Here is a 17,067-nt window from a genome sequence, read left to right as displayed (position 1 = left end):
GATAATTAATCGTTCCTTCTTTTACACTTCAATTGGTGTTTATGGATGGAAATCAATTCAAGAACTTTTGATGGCATTCAACAGCCTCATGGCCCTCATCACATTTATGGATGCTCCTCTTTTTCTTCTTTACTTGATCTTTGGGATTTTTGTAATTTTCGAATAAAGATTTTAGGTGTCACTTGCGTGTGTACTCCCTCGATTCCTATTCCTTTTCTATATAAAGAAACTTATATAAATTTCTTTTTCCTTTTAAAAACAATAACAAACAAATTTTTTTTTGGCTTTAAAAATAAAAACAAACAAATAAACAAATAAAAGAACAGCTTGTTATACGAAGTAAACATTACATATAATTCAGAACATCTAAGGAGGGCTTGTAGTATTTACGACCAAAAGTTCATCCTCTGAAGTTGAAGATCCCACACAAGGAGCAGGTACATCAGGCCTCCCATTAGTTTCTCCAGTGATAGGATAGATGTCAACAACAACAATCTGGTCACGCCTGAGTGGACTCCTGCAGTCGGCAAGAGAACTGAAAGATTAACTATAACAAAAAAAATACATGAAACAATATTAAAGAAAGTATAGCTTATATAGGATTCCAAGCATGAGTTGACTTGTCTATGGCATCTATTTCTAGGAAAATGAGAGTCATTCTCTATCAGGCTAATGAGAGATCACAACCCCAATAACTTTTAACGCTTTTCCTTTAAAGCATGTGCACTACCCATCCACCCAAAAAGGGGAGGTAAACAAGCTAAGAAAGTCGAAGCTCTGGCTAGAGTGTGTAAAGGAGAAGTTAGTGATAATGGGAGACAACTGGGTACTATTACTACATGGTGTGGATTTCTGCTCAAACCCCACATGACTTTAGATGGGTTAAATGTGCCCAATTAGAAATAAAAACGACAAAATGAACACCTCTCTCTTAGTTGAGGATATCATTACTAAGAAACGGAGGGGAGATCAAGTGCAGGATGTATGGATGATAATCACCAGATAGCAGAGTCATGGCATAACTCTTCTTGTTAGAAAGTCCACGCTTGCACCTCCACTTGTATTTTCAATGGATTTTATTTATTTATTTATTTTTTTGGAAGGTTCTATAGCATGGAAATCCAATTCAGTGAAGCTCTTGTGTATCTTAAGGAAGGCATATGCTTCGAAAACTTTGATATAGAATACCAAGTAGGAAGATCAGTAAGCGATGTTAGCACTTGGCCTATGACCTATGAGTTAAATATTATTTCTTGGTGTTTCTAAAGTAGACGTCCAATGTTCAAAACTCCTCTCCTATACTTAAAATGTATATATAAACTATGTTAGCACTCCCCACCCCATAAAATATAAAAAACATCTTGTTGAAGCGTAAACCGGAATATTGCTGGTTGGAGTTTATTAGATGCAGTAGCTGTATGGAAATGAATACTCATAAAATTGAAGACAGGCATTTGTTCCCTGCTTTATGGTATTGTATGAATGTATAAAAAGGATATTGAGCTAGATGAGCATGCTGAGACAAAATAGTCGAAATTCGAAAAGATTAGTAACATTAGCTATGTAAATTCTTAATTCCAGTTCTGCCATATAAGTCTCTAGAGGTAGGGAGAGAGCCAGAATTGAGGGACTCATGATATTACTTCAACTGAAAAATAAAACAGAAAGCATGGACTTTTAGATGAGGGAGAAAATAAGTGGGTCCTGATTGTCACTAAGTCAAGATCTATTAAATTAAGTAGGAAAGGGGGCACTGGTACTCGTTATACCTTACTTAACGGTGTCCCAAAGAATAAAGCCACCATTGAATTTTCCATGCAATTACAATTCAATGATTGGCTTTTTAGTTTTTATTTTTTTTTATCTTTAATCTCTTTACTGGGTGCCAATTGGCAATTGCCAAAGTGAAAGGAATGCATATTGCGACTTCAAGCATTCTAAACCGACAGCCAAGCTATAAACTGTTTTGACAATCGACATGATGGAAAAGACATTCCTCACCAGTTTCCATTCAATTTGTAACAATATAAGCAAAATTCAGAAATAACCTTTAGTTCTTTTGTGTTGTAAAAAGAACTATTTCATCCAAATCAACCATGATATTGATATTGATATTGATAGTGACAAGAAACCAACCTACTGACTAAGAGATAGTCAGCAACTTGATTTGAATGCTTATTAAAGTCAGCCTTAAAGACAGACAGACCATCGTCTATCACGCAACTGTTGTATGGTTTCCAAATGACCACGTTCAAGTAAAAGGGATTGATACAAATCATGCCTCATAATAAGGACGGTAAAAACCACAGAAAAAACAAAGTAAACGGCAAATTTCAGATTGACAATTAATTAAAAATACATATTTCAGATTTTCACTAAACTATCGTAACGACTAGAGGGAACAACGTAATAACAATTTATCTGAATTATGCTGAAAAGGCCAATAATACAGCAATCTGTGTGACAATAAAGTTTCCTAACCCTATGCCTTACTTGGATTCGTAGGAATGCTCTGTTCATTCCAGAAGAAATTATGTGGATCAACTGCAGTCTTCACCTTCACCAACCTATGGAAGTTGTCATTGAAGTACTTGACCCCATAAACTTCTCCTTCTTCATAGCTGTTCTTATCATTGTTGTTGGTACCAATGTCAAGGTCCCTATAGTTGAGAAATGCACTTCTTGGGTTCTTGGACACAAATGGAGTCATGTAACTATAAAGCCTCCTTATCTGAGCTGTGTAATTCTTTTCTAACTCAATTCCCTCTTCATCCCAATTCATAGAGTACTGGATTTTAAACAAATTTCCGGCACGGTGTGGAAAAGCAGTAGCAGAAGCAGGGATCTCATTCATTTTTCCGCCATACGGATTGAAAACCAACCCGGTTTTCCCAAGCTCAATCATCCTCTTCCATAACCATTCCAACCCATCTTTCGAAATTGGGGTCTGCACATAATCCGATTTCCTTTTCAAGAAATTCGCCGAGTCAGGATTTCTATCAAGCAACACAGATGGGGATGTCCCATTGTCGTAATTAGCCCACCAAACAACTGATTCAATCCAACTCATTTCCATCACACCTTCCTTCTTCATACCCAATTCAGGAAAATCCTTATCCAACAATGCCACAAGTTCCTCAGCATTTCCAAGAAACATTGTCAAAATTGAGATTCTAATGGTCTTCTCCCCCTTATTCACTTTAGAACTCACAGGCTGTACCAACATCCTCATCCAAAGGTTGTCATCTGTCGTAGGAGCAACCTGTTGCCACTTATAGACAATGTCAGTAACATTCTCCTCTTCATCTAAACTCCTCTCAATACGAAAAACCGAAACGGTTTCCGGTACCGGAATCAACTTAATTTTGTAAGAAAGTATAACTCCAAAACTGGCTCCTCCTCCTCCTCTAATAGCCCAAAACAAATCTTCCCCCATTGACTCCTTATCAAGAATCTTTCCATTCACATCAACTAGCTTTGCATCAAGAACGTGATCCACCGACAACCCATGTTTACGCAACATATTGCCGTACCCTCCACCGCTTAAGTGGCCACCGACACCAACAGTGGGACAAAGACCAGCAGGGAAGCCGAGAACTTTACTCTTCTCCCAAATTCTGTAGTAAAGTTCTCCAAGTGTGGCACCAGATTCAACCCAAGCGGTTTGTTCCTGAAGATTGATAGTGATGGATCGAAGATTGAACATGTCTAGGATTATAAATGGGACATCTGAGATGTAAGAGACACCCTCATAGTCATGGCCGCCGCTTCGGATTTTGAGTTGAATCCCAATGTTTTTGGTGCAAATCACTGTGGCTTGGACATGGGATTCTTGTGTTGGGGTCACGATGATTGTGGGTTTTGGAGTGGTTGAAGTGTTGAACCGGGAGTTTCTAATGTAGGCTCGAAGTACGGTTGTGTAGGAAGGGTTGGTCTGAGAGTAGACTATATTGGAAACTTGGCCTGGTTGGTTGGTTTGGTTTGATAGGCATTGGACAAAGGTTTCATAGACAGAATCTGAGGCAGAGACATGAAGAGGAAGAAGGAGAACAAGAAAGAGAGGAATCATGAGAGCCTGCATAGAAAGACTTACAAAAGAGTGCGATTTTCTCATTGGTAACAAACTGTGAAAACTGTTTTTGTGTTTTTGAGTTTGAGAACTTTTTATATTTGATCTGTAGGCTTTATTGACAAGAATGGTTTGGGTCTGGTATGTGTGTATGCTCTATTTGACTATGGGAAATGCCAAGCTTCTTTGCTCTTGCCCTTTAAACCGCCCAAAATTTTGACTAGAAAAATCCGTGGAAATTTAACATTCGTTTGGCAAGTCAGCACTTTAATAGTGTTTTACTTTTCCAATTATTTTAGATGGAACACTATTTGGATGATTCGATTCATGCATAATAATTGTGTACATATTTGACAAAAAAAGAAAAGAGTTACGAGTCTATACATACCCAAAATTTTTTTTTTTTGACAAATAGTTTTTTTTTTTTTTTTTTTTTTTTTTACGTTATTCGGGCAGATTGTTCAGTGCGGAAAAGTATTGTCAAATTGGGTGTGTACGTAATTTGCGAGGCATAAAATGAAGATAATATTTTGGGTTTGATTTGATGGTTTTTGGACTACCCCAAACTTCAACCAATTGAAAAATTGGAAATTGTCGGAAACTGTTTGGCGTAGTTTCCTTAATCTCACAGTATCGGCTTGTGGATAACGACAACCATTTGTAGGTCGAAGCTCTATTATTTGCGCAAGTGGTTCGAGAACGTGTGACTTTTATTTTGGTGGCCTAACCATGATTAAATATTAGGGTCCTTGTGTTTTGGGTGGACTAATTTATTAAGCATCCACTGAAGGAAAAATCTGTTCTTCAATTTTTAAGTTCTTCATGTTCTTCATATTCTTTGGTGTTGACAATGTCTTTCCAACTTCGTGAACCAACGAAATAGAAGTTTAACTTTATATCTCCTCTGACAATTCTGCTTCATATGCTTTATCTTTGAGTAATTACAGGAGCATTGTGCATTGGGTTCATCTCCATTTTTGTAATCAAACCATAATTCAAAAAATTAGAAGCAAAAATAAATGGGAAAAACACCTTTTGCTCTAGGCCATTAAAGTAGGAAATGGTTATTATTTTTGAAATATAAAACATATCTACGAAGTCCAAATTTTCTGTCACACTTTTCCTACTCCATTCTATACTTTACCAATAAATACTTGTCACATGTTCACTAAATTAATTAAATACTATCATTATTGACTTATTAATACCACAGTTATTAATTAATAGTAGTATTTAATTAATTAGATGAACATATGGCAAGTATTTATTGGTGGAGTATAAAGTGGAGTAGGAAAAGTGGGACATAAGATTTTGACTCATATCCACGTGGATGAGGGTTAGAATACATTTTCTTTTTTCGGGCCCAACTTTGGAGAAGGTGTTTGGTATCAAATGATATCATATCAATAGTATCAAAATCTAATAAGTGAGCGATATGTTTACAAAAAATGACTACCCTACAAACAAATGTAAAACATGTGTTAGTGGGTATTTTGATACAGATGATATAGTATCATTTGATACATAATATTTTTTCCAACTTTGGGGAAAGGAGCTTGGTAATTAAGGATTTGTTTGGTTGGAATGGTGGAAAAGTGGGAGGATAGAATATTGTAGGAGAATGGAAAAGTAGGACGATAAAAAAAATTTAAATTTCCCTCATATGTGTTTGGTTGGAGGGATGGAAAAGCAAAGAGATGAAAAGCTCTTTTGTTTGGTTGAGAGGAAAAATGAGAAGATGAAAAATGAAGTTGTTATAAATTTACAATTATGTTCCCATTAAATAGAACAAAAAAGTAACACATTTAAAAAAAAAAAAATTGTGTATGAACACTTCAATTTTTTTTTTAAAGGAGCACAAGTCAAAGAATGATGATCATCCAAAAAAAAAAAAGAAAAAAAAGAAGAAGAAGAGTAGTACAAGAAAAGACAATAAAAAAATAGAGGAAAAAAACGCAAAACAAAAAGAAATATTTTTTTTAATTTTTTTTTATATATAACCAAAAAAAGAAAAAGAAAAAAGAAAAACAGATAGTACAACGGAAAGAGAGAAAAAGTCGAAGGAGAAAAAAAATGCCAAACAATGCACTTGGGTATTTTGGTCTTCTTAATACATACCAAGTTTTCCTTTAAGTTTTTGAACAGTTTTAGACGTCTTAACCCAACCAGATTAACCTAGTTAATTAGCCAAGTGATTAACTTAGTCAAATTATGCAGTTTTAGGATATCACAAACATACAATCATATCAAGAATGTAAAGTAGCAGAAATAAAAAGGACACAATGATATGATCACCCAGGAAACTACACAGTAAAAACTTGGAGAGGATTTGACTTAGCTATCCCCAAGGTAAACCTAAATCCACTATGCGAAAGAATCGAAATTCATACAAAAGGACTTACAAGCTCCCCGCTTGACTTCCTAATGCTACCCACCAGTAGAACTTACTGACACGACCACGTGCAAGTTTTGAATCCACGGACTCCTTCTTTCTTGGATTCTCCAATCAGCTACAAGCACCCACGCTTGTTATTCTTTAAGCTCTAATGGCAGCAACCGAGTTGATCATCAAGATGTTGATACTATCCCTACCTTGAAAACCCTAAACTTTGTGTAAAAGAAAACTCCTCTAGATCTCACAAGAGATTTACACAAAACAGAAAAGTATGAGCAACAATACAATAGGAGCAACTCTAAAAACGTGGCTAGGGTTTTGCCTTTTATACCTAGGGTAAAAGTAGAAAACCCAAAACATTTAATGAGTTAGGGCTAAGTTGGAAAATTCTGCAGAAAAACATTCTGCCCGAGATTCGATCGATCGATCGAGTCTTTCTTTCGATCGATTGAGCCAGGTTGAAATGCACCAATGCATCTGCAGCCTCTCAATTCCAACTTTACATAAAAAATATAACTTTGAGCAAGCCTAAACAAGACTAACCATACTGTTTTGATCATAGTTTGCCAACATTACACATTAGAGTTCTAAATACATAAATGCCTAAATCTTTAGAACCTAACAAACTCCTCCTTTGGCAATACGTGACAAAACACAAGTACAAAACTCAAAGTTTACAAGTAGAAAGCCCTTTACAAAAATAATGCTCATAAACACTAAAAATCAATCCTAACTACTATCCATCAGTTGCAAGTGTAGACAGCAGCTCAATTGATTCAACCTGTATATTCCTGAAACACTCAACAAACGCATAAACGCATGTGTGACAGAAAACAGTAAATAAACAGGTATAACATTCTTGTATGATTCACATAACACATAATAAAGACTTATATCAATGAACAACAGATAAATATAAATCAATAAGCAGTGAATCACAAGAAACAAGGATCATGTATATCAAAAACAATGTAACACCCAAAAACAGATACTCCCCCTAGCATGAATAGCCCTAAAACAATGATATACAAAGTGAAGCACCTAGATACAATCTAACATCTCCACTAGCTCCTCAAAACAAAAAACTTACCCCCTAACTACAAAAACCCCTCTACAGTGTCAAAACTTTACTCTCCCATTTTGTGACGAAATGCCAAAGGACAATCACACGCCATCATCAAAAGGAGGTGGTGAGGGTGAACGAAGATTTGCTACGTCGGCATGCAGAGCACGACTCTCGTCAAGCAAGTCCACCAAAATCTGACTATGAGCTGTCTGAACGGTCATGACAGTCTCTAAGGTACGACGAATATCAAAGTCATCCGAAGGAGGTGGAGGAATATCAGCAGCAACAGCATCACCAGCAGGATCAGGAACATCCTTACCAGCAGGACCTGTAGAAGAAGGAGGAGGAGGTGCGCTACCAGAAGGCTCAGACCTAGGGTGTTTAGAGCCAACTCGAAGATGAGCAACCCTTTGTCTAAGAAAAGACGCACCTATGGAAGCAATCACATGAACGGGCTCAGAGGAAGGAAAACCACTAAAATCAAGATAAAGCAAAATCCTATGAATAAAATAGGATGAACAAGGGCATGAGAAGAAGATGAACTCCTATAAACTTCGTTCAAAGAACGAAGGAACAAATGGGGAAAACTGATAGGAGCATCAGTGACAAGAGCATACAAAAAGACACACTGCTCGAGAGGAATGGTGTGAAGATGAGAAATTGGCCAGATAGAATGACAAGCTATCCTAAAGAAGAGATAGTGTAACTCAGATAACTTAGCAGAGGTGATCCTAGGATCAGAACCCCACTGGATAGAAGACCCAGTGATGTAAGACAAGACATCACTCAACAAAGGAAACTCATCATAAGGGTAGACTGGGTTCTGGACCATGGGTACCTCAAGAGCATCAGCCACTACCGTAGGAGTAATGGAGTACTCTACGCCTCATATCCAACTCTTTACTAAAGTGTTGAAATTATAGACGCGGATAGAGATGTTCAAGAAGAACTCTTTAATTAGGGTAGCTGGAGGAGGAGGATCAGAAACATCCAACAGAGGTAACCAGCCCTGACGCTCAAAATTTGCCTTAATGGCAGGATCAATCCCATCTAAAAGAACAAAACGCTCAGCCCAAATATTTCTTTTAAGGTTCAGCTTCTTATAAATCTCTTAGTTTTTCTCACTCGGAAACCTCTCTCGGTCAAAGGAGGGAGGGGAAGGAGTAGGTGAGGGGACAAACCTACGAGCCCTAGTCTTCTTAGGCATAGTGCTAAGGAAATGATAGAGATACAAAGAGAAAACCAAAATAACACAAAAACCAAGGGCAGACTACAAGTTAGCTTAAAAAGATATAGAACAACAATCTATATGATGCATAAACAACCACAATGTCATGATGCATGTACTAATGCAGTAAGCAAAGTTCAAATTAAGTTCAATTTCACAAAATTGGCTTGAGCATAGAGTTTCTAACAAAAACCCTAAAAATTTGAAAAACCACTTGAATGTTTGGAAATAGAATTGATGAATTGAGCATTACATGACACAACACACAGATTATAATGCCTAATTACATCAAAACAACAAGCTAATTTCATCAATTTCAACCTAATCGAACAAAATCCCCAATTCGGATTCAATGCAAGCCCTAGTATTTTAATTTTTCTCAAAACCCAAAATTGATCAAATTAAACTATCAATATCAAGTTTATATCATGTCCCCACAAAAACCCATTGATCAATTTCACAAAATAAGGCTTGATTCATCAAAAACCCTAAATTTTGTATAGTCCGAAAAACCCAAATTAAAATGCTTGAAAAATGCATGAAATGAGAAATAACATCAAATGGAAGGGTAATATGGACATATCGGCTATAGGAGAGAGAAACCTTGCAAAAAATTTGGAAGAAAACGACAAAAAATTCGTAGTAGAGCCTTGCCGAGTCGGAGAGAGAAAAGAAAAGTTTGAAACTTTTTGAAAAGTGACTTCGAAAAAGTCAGATCTGAGTTTTTTAAAAAAACTTGATTCACGATATTCGATTGATCGAAAATCACATTTGATCGATCGAATCAATCCGAGACTTTTAAAATAATTGAAGCACATTTTCGATCGAACGAAAAACAGAATGGATCGATCGAAACAGGTAGAGGCTCACAAAATTTTTAAGAAAAAAAACACAGTTTTGAAAGAACAAACACTTTTTGACACAAACTACTCAAAGTATTAGATTTGATGAACAAAATGCATGAGTATGAGATGGAATGCCTTTTCAAAAACCCAAGTTTTAATCCCAGTTTCTCCCAAGAAAATTTCAGCCATTCTCCCTTTAAGTTCTCAAGCAAAAAAAATGTTTTACATAATACTCAAGCTATTTTCAAACTTGGTTGGTCAGATCAAAAACACACACAATAACATGTACAGTATTTAGCAAAGAGTAACTTGTGTAGTGTGTGCAAACTAGCAAAAACTTGAGATACATGTGAGGTGATATATGAATAGAAATCAATCACAAAGTCTACAAAATTCATCACTCATAATTTAAAAGAGACTATCACCAAAAGAGTTACATCATATAACTCCCATATCTCCTAGAACATAAGCTTGCAGTCATGTAAGTTTTTTGAATTCTGTCTCATTATTATGTGGATTGCCATCAAGCCTAATAGCACACACCAATTTTAATAATGTGAAATGGCATCAAGCCTAATAGTACACACCAGTTTTAAGTATTAAGCAATTAATCAAGGCTACACCTTATGTTCTTTTTGTGTATGTGCTACATTTTCTCAAGCACAAAATCTTATGATATGCACTAAAGTGTTCATGATTGGCTAGTGGACAATGGTGAGATGGTTATTTATGCCTTTCTCAAAAGGATCAAGTCCGACAGTCAAATAACATGTGACTTCAAGATTAAGACAAAGTGATAAACACCATAAACATCTTTCCCACACAACATGCACTACAAAGTTTCAACTAGTCAAGTGCAATAAATAAACTCATCAAAGCTAAACAAGGTACACAAGACATGTTATGTGTAAATAAATTGACCAACCTTATTTTCAAAAGCCAAGAAAAATAATGCCAAACAAATTTTTGCCTTTCCCCCTTTTTTATTTTTTTATTTTTATTTTAAAAGAGAAAATAAATAAATCCTAGAATGAAATGCATGAATGTAATGCAATGCAAGTCCTAGAAAGAAAAACACAAAAAACACATACACCAAAGAACAATGGTCACAAAGGAATGAGTAATGAAGCACAAGGACCATGTCAGAAAGACTCAATTAGATCGAGTCTTTTGCATCCAAAACCGTTTAGATGCACCATGAGCAATGGAGTTCTTATTCACATTCGAGTGATTTCCAATTCCAGAATTGGAATAAAGGTTCAACGTCTTTACCAATTTACCAATGAGTGCCATAGGATCTTGTGCTTGAGACACAGGCACTTTTGGTTTGTTTGCTCTCTTAGCAGCTTAAAACTTGTAACAGTTAGGACGAATGTGTCCAAACTTTCCACAATAATGACAGACTCAAGCAGGTTTACGATGCATCTTGTCCTTAGAAAGGGTAGGCTTTTTAGGTTTAGACTCTTTCAGATCAACCCTAATCTTCCTAGGGGGTGAAACTTCTACAGGTTGGATAACCTCACTCGCAGGGGGTTTAACAGTTTCACTCATAACCTCACTCACGGAAGGTTCAGAAGAAGAAGAAGGAACAAAGTTCGTGGAAGTAGGTGCAGACACAGAGATGCTTTCAACATATCCTAAACCAGATTTGTCAGAAGGATACTTTGAACATTCAGCAATTGATCAAGTTTAGAACTAGCAGATCTAGCAACAGATAAATCATGTTCCAAAGTTTTAACTTTATCAAGCAAAAGCATGTTCTCAGATTTCACATAATTCAAAAGATCATTAACATCAAATAATTTTAACAAGCAAATTTTTCTTTTCAAGCTCAAGAGAATCAATTTTCTTTAGGCCAAGTTCAACATTCATAGCATCCTTTGCAGTAACTTTGCAAAGTTTATTATAGGTCTCTTGAAGATCTACATCCTTAGAGAGTTCCCCATCAGAGAGGTTTTCTTCAACAGATATACTTTCATTGACTACAGCAGTAGCAGTGAAAGCAATGAAGTTTCCATCCTCGTCACATCCAGGCTCATCATCAGACCTCATTATCACTAAGTTACAGCCATAGCTTTACCCTTAGATCTCAAGAATGTAGGACATTCAGATTTAACATGACCATACCCTTGACAGGAAAAACACTGAGCGCCTAAAAAATTGTTTGAAGGTTGACTAACTTTACCTCTAGGTTTTTCAAGGTTATTAACCTTAGTGGGATCATTCTTCCTAAAGTTTTAGGTTCAGCAGTGTTTGTACCTCTTGCCTTTCTGTTGTTATTCCTAAGAAAGTTTCTAAAGTTCTTGGCAAGATACGCAATCTCTGTAGCAGAGAGCTTATCATCAAATCCACCAACCTCAACATGACCAATAGACTTAAGAGCCATTGATTTGGATTTGGAAGCTTTGGGTAGGTCAGACTCATAGGACTGAAGAGATTCTACAAGCTCATCAACAGGGATGGAGTCCACATCCTTGCTCTCAGTAATGACAGTTACTTTGGGTTTAAAATCTTCAGTTAAAGATCTAAGAATCTTCCTAACAATTTTAGGTTGATCATAGATTTCACCCAAATTAAAAGCAAAATTAACCATATCATTCAATTTAGCATAGAATTCATCAAAAGATTCATCATCAGACATTCTAATGCTTTCAAATCTAGAAGTTAATTGCTGTAGCTTGTTAATCTTAACTGCCTTTATGCCTTCATGCACAGTCTGGAGGATTTTCCAAGTAGTATGAGCAACCTCAACATTAGAGATTCTCTTAAACTCTTCCACGGAAATAGCATTAAAGATGGCATTCATAGCTTTGTTATTAAAACCAGCTGCTTCTTTTTGAGAAGTTTGCCACTCACTAACAGGAGTAGTGCGCTTCTTCCATCCGTACTCAACGGAATTCCAAACTCTCTCATCAATGGATTTCAGGAATGCTTTCATCCTTACTTTCCAATAAACATAGTTATTCCCATCAAAGTGAGGAGGAATAACGAGAGAGTGTCCATGCTCCATGACAACAGGGTCAAGGATCAGCTCAGAGATCAAAAAATCTCCAACAAGAGAGCTACCTGCTCCGATACCACTTGAACAGTTTTAGACCCCTTAACCCAACCAGATTAACCTAGTTAATTAGCCAAGTGATTAACTTAGTCAAATTATGCAGTTCTAGGTTATCACAAACATACAATCATATCAAGAATGTAAAGCAGCGGAAATAAAAAGGACATAATGATATGATCATCCAGGAAACCACACGGTAAAAACCTGGGGAGGATTTGACCTAGCTATCCTCAAGGTAAACCTGAATCCACTATGCGAAAGAATCGAAGTTCATACAAAAGGACTTACAAGCTCCCTGCTTGACTTCCTAATGCTACCCACAAATAGAACTTACTGACACGACCACATGTGAGCTCTGAATCCATGGACTCCTTCTTTCTTGGATTCTCCAATCAGCTACAAGCACCCACGCTTGTTATTCTTTAAGCTCCAATGGCAGCAACCGAGTTGATCATCAAGATATTGATACCATCTCTACTTTGAAAACCCTAAGTTTTGTGTAAAGGAAAGCTCCTCTAGATCTCACAAGAGATTTACACAAAATAGAAAAGTATGAGCAACAATACAATAGAAGCAACTCTAAAAACGTGGCTAGGGTTTTGCCTTTTATAACTAGGGTAAAAATAGAAAACCCAAAACGTTTAATGAGTTAGGGCTGAGTTGGAAAATTCTGCATAAAAACATTCTGCCCGAGATTCGATCGATCGAGTCTTTCATTCGATCGATCGAGTCTTTCTTTCGATCGATTGAGCCAGGCTAAAATGTACCAATGCATCTACAGCCTCTCGATTCCAACTTTACATAAAAAATATAACTTTGAGCAATCCTAAACAAGACTAACCATATTGTTTTGATCATGGTTTGCCAACATTATATATTAGAGTTCTAAATACATAAATTCCTAAATCTTTAGAACCTAACAGTTTTCTCCCCACTTTGGGGAGAAAATACTTTGGTGGGCTTGGGGTGAAAACATCCAGGCCCCACAACTTTTTTTTCCTTTCTCCCTCCTAACCAAACACCCACTAAAAATACTTTCCTCCCTCCCTCCCAATCTAAAAGTTAAGCGTAGCATTTATGTTGCTACACTTTTGTTACGCCATATCATCCACCAATTTCCTACACTTTCTCACCTTACGATTACACTTCCTCCAATATGTCTCCCTCACTTTTATCTTTTTATCTCCATACTACTCTATACATTTATGTTGAAATTGCTCATTCTCTTCATCTTTCTTTTATTTTGACTCTTTTTCTCCACATTTTATTTACTATAAAAATTTACCATTTACGTTTTCATTCAATCCATATTTTCCCATACAAAGAGGTAAGTACCCTCTCTCTCTCTCTCTCTCTCTCTCTCTCTCTCTCTCTCTCTCTCTCTCTCTCTCTCGGTGTGTTTTTAATTCTTTATTGCATCTTTGATTTAGGTTGATAAATTTTTGTGTTGAACTCTACTTTTGGGTTGATATGATTTATGTCACGCCCGAACCCAAAAGGGTCCAAAGCATAAAAAAACATCTCAAGGGTACCTGTAAATTTTTCCCTTTTGAACAATTCAATCCAAATAAATTTTACAAAATCATTTTCAAAAATAATATGACAAGAATGATTAGAATGATACAGCACAAAAATTCTCAAAATGCTTTCATGAAACTACATACTATAATTTGTGAGCAATAACAATACAATTCCAAATCCAAGGCCACATGACAATGCCGTCACAAAGGTGGAACTAATCTGCCGGCACAAAGGCGGAACTCAATAACCATCACAAAGACAGGTGCTAAGATACCAATGTCACAAAGACTATAGTATCTCGCTAGGTAATCACCAAGTAATCACATATAAAGAGCTCACAAATTACCTTTAATTCAAAGTACGTAATTCGCTTCCAAGTAGTTTCATAAAATATTTGGATACCCAAGGTATTCATAAGGTTCTCAAAGGCTTCAACTCATTTCTTGTCAAAAAGATTTTGTATTAACTTCCTAAATAACATAGATCAAGATAAAACATCTTTATAATTTGCAAATAATGCAATAAATCCATAAAATCCATTCTCAAGAATTTAATCAAAGATGCTGGTCTTTCCATGCTAACAAATCATGCAATTTCCCATATGCAATAAGAATATGCACTTTCATATAAAATCATATATAGTAGGGTAACAACACAACACTTTTTAGAAAAACATAGTTCCACAAATAATTTTTCCAAATGTGTTTGACCAAAAACAACGTTTATGCAACATGATTATTTTCCAAAAATCCTATTAAAAAGCTACTTACCTCGCAACTTGCAAAAGCCTAATTTTCCATGTTCCAAATGAAATTAGCTAGAACCTAAACAATATCAAGCAAACCTACCACAATAAGCATAAATCATGACATTGCATCTAGCTATGAATTAGGGATTGCTAACTAAGTAATTAATTAGGCAAGCCTAGTGTTTAACCTCACAAATAATGAATTTCACTTCCAAAGTTTTTCAACAAATTTATTCACATGGCATAGGCTTCAATATATAAATTTAACTCATTCAATATCATCTCCCTAATACTAAACTTAACAATTTATGAGTAGCTTCCATAAGATTTACACAACATCATCAAGAGACCCATGAAACCAAAATCACAATATTCTCCAACACAAACCATTTAAATCTTTTACTAGCTCCAAATAACTCAATAAAAATTATATTCACCATCTATTTCACATCAAAGAGCCAAAACCGCCAAATCTTCACCACTTAGATAGCCACCATTGTAAAAACTATAAACCCACTCATCAAATAATTTCACCAGCACAAAACCCATACATATAAACACATGAATATCACTTCCAAAACTCATAAATTACATGGGTATCATTATCAAAGTTTAGAAAAAGAATGCTTCTAGCACAAGCATATAAAGCCACCAAAAAAATTAGAAATTTTTACCTCAAATAGTAGAGATGAGTGAACCTTAGCTTTTTTCTATGGAGTTTTCCAGTAAACTTTGTTGGAAAAAGATGGTGGAGGTGGTGGAGTGATGCACCAGTGGGAGTGTGAGAACGGAGATATGAGTGTGTTTGTCTTTGTGTGAAAAGAAAGAAAAAAGATGAGAAAGTAAGAGGTATGGCCGGCCAAGGGTGAGGAAGAGATATTTTATGACATTTGTGTGGTTGGGAGTTAAGGGGGTAGGTTGATGGGGCTCATGTGTGGCTCCTTAAAAATTTGATCCCTTTTTATTTTATTTTTTTATTTTAAATAATGGGTTGGGGTGTTACAATTTGGTTGTGTTTTAATTTGTTTTTTATTTATTTATTTTCTTCTCTTTAATTGATAGATGTTATCCTATGATATTATACAGTATTCAATGATATTATGTTATTTTACTACATATCATGTCTTGGATAATTTGATGTTTATAATTATATGCTTTTCAGTTAATTTTTAGATATTTTGAAAGTGAGAATTTGAGTTTACATCAAAATACATGTCTATGTATTTGAATTTGTCTTTCAATTATTTGAATAATATCAATTCTAAATTTATGATGAGATTTGATTATCATCATAATTTCCTTAAGAGAATGAGAAATTTGAATCATTTATTTGAAACTTAAAATTTTTTTAGTTGTACCAAAAAAAAAAAAAAAAGAAAAGAAAAAGGAAAACATAACACACTATACCAAAAGTTTGAAGAATATAGAGCACTTCCAAAAGAATATAGACCATTACTTATCACTACCATGACTTACACATTCTTGAATCTAAATATAACTAATAATACATGTATTACAAACAACTTGAGCTGAGACACCATTTATTTATTATTAGTTTATACTCATCTGAAAAAAAAAAAAAAAAATCTTATTTGACTACTATATTTTAACCCATATGCTAATGTAGTATTCAAGGCATGGTTGAAGATCTAGTTCCACTACTATTTAGAGAATCATATGTTATTTTTATCAACTTCAAGGGATAGAAATAATAAAGCTCTTCAGGGAAATGTATTTTTTTTTTCCCTTTTTCTTTTCCTTTTTGCATAAAATATTACATGCAAGTGGTTTTTCTATTATTTATTTATTTATTATTATTATTTTTTTGGTGGTGTACCAACTTTTTCTATATGTGTAGACATCTCATTTTGTAGCCCTTATGACTCGAACCCCCATTTCCTAATGACAACATCACTCTAAGGCCCAACGTTGATTTAGGGCCCAATCTCGTAAAATCTTGACTTAAGAAGTTATTTTTGGAAAAACAAACTTATTTTTGGAAAAGAAAAGCTACAGGAAACCCTAAGTGTGAATACGCATGCACGCATATGTGCATGGACACTTGAAGCATGTGTACGCATACTTAGGTCATGCGTGTGCATACCTTGAGTATGTGCATGCATCTAGGGTTCCAAAA

At 35.4% G+C, this 17,067-nt stretch overlaps 1 protein-coding gene across 1 annotated transcript; it reads right to left on the bottom strand.

Annotated features, from left to right (window-relative positions):
• Positions 1 to 262: 262 nt before the first annotated feature.
• Positions 263 to 4,260, bottom strand: LOC111984218 (berberine bridge enzyme-like 21). The gene is made up of 2 exons (XM_024015844.2): positions 2,494 to 4,260; positions 263 to 517 (listed from the first exon to the last, which is right to left on the bottom strand). The coding sequence occupies exons 1-2, from the start codon at positions 4,112 to 4,114 to the stop codon at positions 387 to 389; spliced, it is 1,752 nt and encodes a 583-aa protein (XP_023871612.2). The 5' UTR covers positions 4,115 to 4,260; the 3' UTR covers positions 263 to 386.
• Between the last annotated feature and the right edge of the window lie 12,807 nt (positions 4,261 to 17,067).

Source organism: Quercus suber, unplaced genomic scaffold, assembly GCF_002906115.3.
Source record: "Quercus suber isolate HL8 unplaced genomic scaffold, Cork oak 2.0 scaffold_32, whole genome shotgun sequence".
In the NCBI taxonomy this organism is placed as follows: Eukaryota; Viridiplantae; Streptophyta; class Magnoliopsida; order Fagales; family Fagaceae; genus Quercus; species Quercus suber.
The sequence above is the reverse complement of the archived record's forward strand: the minus strand, read 5'-3'. Positions and strand labels throughout refer to the sequence as shown.